The 2943-nt window shown below is 49.8% G+C and overlaps 1 protein-coding gene across 4 annotated transcripts in view; it reads left to right on the top strand.

Annotated features, from left to right (window-relative positions):
* Positions 1-648: 648 nt before the first annotated feature.
* Positions 649-2943, top strand: part of LSR (lipolysis stimulated lipoprotein receptor) — a 24416-nt gene continuing 22121 nt past the window's right edge. The window contains exon 1 of one of the 4 annotated variants that reach the window (XM_083752109.1): positions 649-1249. In XM_083752109.1, coding sequence (XP_083608235.1) covers positions 1189-1249 — 61 coding nt within the window. In that variant the 5' untranslated portion in view covers positions 649-1188. The remainder of the gene's footprint in view (positions 1250-2943) is intronic. The other 3 variants (XM_083752112.1, XM_083752111.1, XM_083752110.1) reach the window with 3 other exon arrangements.

The raw sequence follows: 2943 nt of genomic DNA on the forward strand, positions 1-2943 counted from the left end.
GGCTGGTGAAATATCTCTCACAAACCTAGCGCACAGAGATTGTATCAAGCAGTCCTTCAGCTCTTGCTCAGTAAAAGGCACCCACAACTTATGCACATTTAACTTGTGTGCATTCAGATGAGCTTCAGATGCTTGACCAAAAATTAAGTAATTAATTAATGAAAGAGGGCAGAAATCTAGGGGGTGGGATTATTTGGCCATTGCACCCTATGTCTTTTGACAATACGGTACACAATTTTGGCTTTGTGCACTTATCCCCGCAATATAAGCCCGTGTAAGTTGAGTCTCATCTGTACCTGTAAAGTATGTTCTTTCCCTCAAAGAACTCTGGGCACTGTAGTTTGTTAAGGGTTGCTGGGAACTGTACTTCTGCGATAGGGGGAACTACAGCGCCCAGGATTCTTTGAGGGAATAACGCGCTTCAAATGTGCTTTACAGGTACAGTAAAGTGGCTGAAACCCGCTCCCTACCCTCTTGGACCAACCCGTCCTCCACCAATCACTTTCCCTGCGCTTTTGAAATCTGCCCTCTGTATCCCTCCGCCTGCCAAGGCAGCACCTGGGCAAGTTCACTTCCATATAAAGGGGGGGGAGGCGGAGGCCGCAAAGTTTAATAGCTAGACCCTTCCTCTCCCACCCCTTTTCCTTTAAGTTGGCCGGCCCGTCCTTAATACGGCCTCGGAGGGGGGGGGGCTGAACCACCTACTAAAAGGGTTGGGGGCGTCGAGTCGGGAAGGTACAGGTGAGCTTTACTTTTTGCCTTCTGTACCAATGACCTCGATGTAAAAGAGGCTCCCAAAGGCGGCAAACGGACGGGCTTCCAAACCACACCGAAAGCCTTTCCGTGGCCGGAAAGCGCCTCAGCAGGTTCGCGTCTCTCCTCCACGCCACCCCCCTTTCTCCTCCTTTATGGGAGTTGGTAGTTTCCGTCGTTTGGGCGAGGCACCCACAGCGAGCGTTGCACCTGAGGCGCGCGGAGAGAGCGAGAGTCCTGCGAGGGGCTTGGCAGTCGGACGTAACTCGGGGAGCTTTGCGCGGGGCGCGGCTGTTTCTGAAGGATTCGGCTGAAGAGTCCGCGGAGGGAAGAAGGGGCCGAAGTAGTGAAGGATCCGACGGAGTTCTCGCTTCCCGCTCCTTTGCCTGCGGACCACCTCCCCTCCCCGCGTCTCTCCAGCCAGCGGGGTGGGAAATGGAGACTCGGCCGGCCATGCTGCCCTTGCTGTGGCTCTTGGGGAGCGCTTGGATCTTAGGTAAAAATAACTTTTAAAAGTTTTTTTAAAAAACAGCGTGAGCGGCGAGACACCCTTCTGCCTTGCCCCTCCACCCTCCTCTGGGGGAAACTCGTCCGGGGTCTTCTGTTTTTTTGGCGGTGGGGGGGGGGAGAGAACTCGAGAGCTGATTGCGCGAAGGGCTCGCGCTCCTTTCTCCTTCGCGCTGACCTTTTTTTTTTTGTTTTGTTTGGAGAGCTCAAAGGGGGTTTCTGTCTTCCAAAGGGTATGGGGATATTTCGCAACTTGGGAAACCCACCTGTTCCAAGGTGTGGGCTTCCTGGTGAGGAAAGGGTATATGGCTGCTGTTTTCTCTGCGCCCACCCGCCTTTCACAAAAAAGAAAATAGGGTTTCCGACAGGCAGAAATCAACAGAGTGAAGCCTTTTTCTTATTATGGAAGTGATGAGGGAAATCAGCACCTGTTAGGTTTCTAGCTGTTTCGTAGTTGTCGAAAGATAAGGAAGTTGGCAACTGAGATGATTTATCTATTGTATTTGGCTCCCATCTTTTTTTCCAAAGGGTTGCAGGTGGTGTACAGAGTTTTCTCTCTTTCTCTCCCTTCCCCACATTTAATTGCCACAACAACCCTGTGAGGTACGTTAGGCTTAGGGGTGGGGACCAGCCCAGGGTCTCCCAGTGATTTGAAACTTGGTTCTGTAGGGAGGCCAAGAAGCTTCAGTTTTCCCTAATCTGCTCCCTGTACCTCTGGGATACATGCCTTTTCTCTTCAGTTCCTGGGCCAACCTTCTTGATTGAAAAACAAACTTGTCTTGTTGGCTCCCTTCCCGCAAGGCAACAACCTTTCTCAACTTGAGGGATTGTCTGTGTCTTTCTTTGCATATAGGTTTGTCTGGTTACAGCCCAGTGATCTGCCTTGTTAACTTTGTCTCCCTCAGTTTGTTGGGAGAGAAGGCTCATTGGGAGATTTAAAGGGGCCAAAATAAGACCTCGTAACCCCATCTATGTGTTGTAGAAAGTGCCTGTGTTTTCAAGGATATAAGGAAAGGTAGTAATGTCCCGCATCAGGGAATGAAAGCCTCGTTAGAATTTCAACAGTGTTTAATAGTTGGTGGAACTAAGAAATCCTTGCTTGCTGAGGAAAGTACCTTAACAAGTTTCCAGCCCCATGGGAGATAAAAAACATTTGCTCCAGGGGAAAAGATTGGGATCAACCCATTGGTGGCTTAAATTTAGGCACGCTGTTATGCCCCTTCCCCCACTATTGGCTGGGATTAGGTCTACTACATGACAGGGTGTGTGCTTTGCATTTAATGGCCTTCCTCCAAAGTAAACACCCAGGAAAGGACTGATAATTGTTTTCGCTCAAACCTTAACCCTTTTCTGTAATCCTAGTTTCATGACCTAGAGAGAGGGATGGTTCTTCTGCAGCAGGTGATGTCACTTTTGTGGTGGGTGTCTTGCTTAGAAGTCTGGAGTCTACTCAGACCCAGCTTGTGGGAAATGTGGTCATCTCCGTTCCTCTCTTTTTCTCGGGTGATGTCTCATCTTGGCTGCTGTGGCAGCCATGACACGCCTGCCGAAACTGATCTCTGTACCAACCCACCCCCCTTCAGGCGAAACCACGGGAGCAAATAAAAGGAAGAAAGTTGATGCAAGCAGTGGACAGGGGTTTGTTTTTTTCGGTGAAAAGGATATTTGGATTGAAAATACTAG

This window comes from Podarcis gaigeae (genome assembly GCF_964106915.1).
Source record: "Podarcis gaigeae genome assembly, chromosome: 8".
In the NCBI taxonomy this organism is placed as follows: domain Eukaryota; kingdom Metazoa; phylum Chordata; class Lepidosauria; order Squamata; family Lacertidae; genus Podarcis; species Podarcis gaigeae.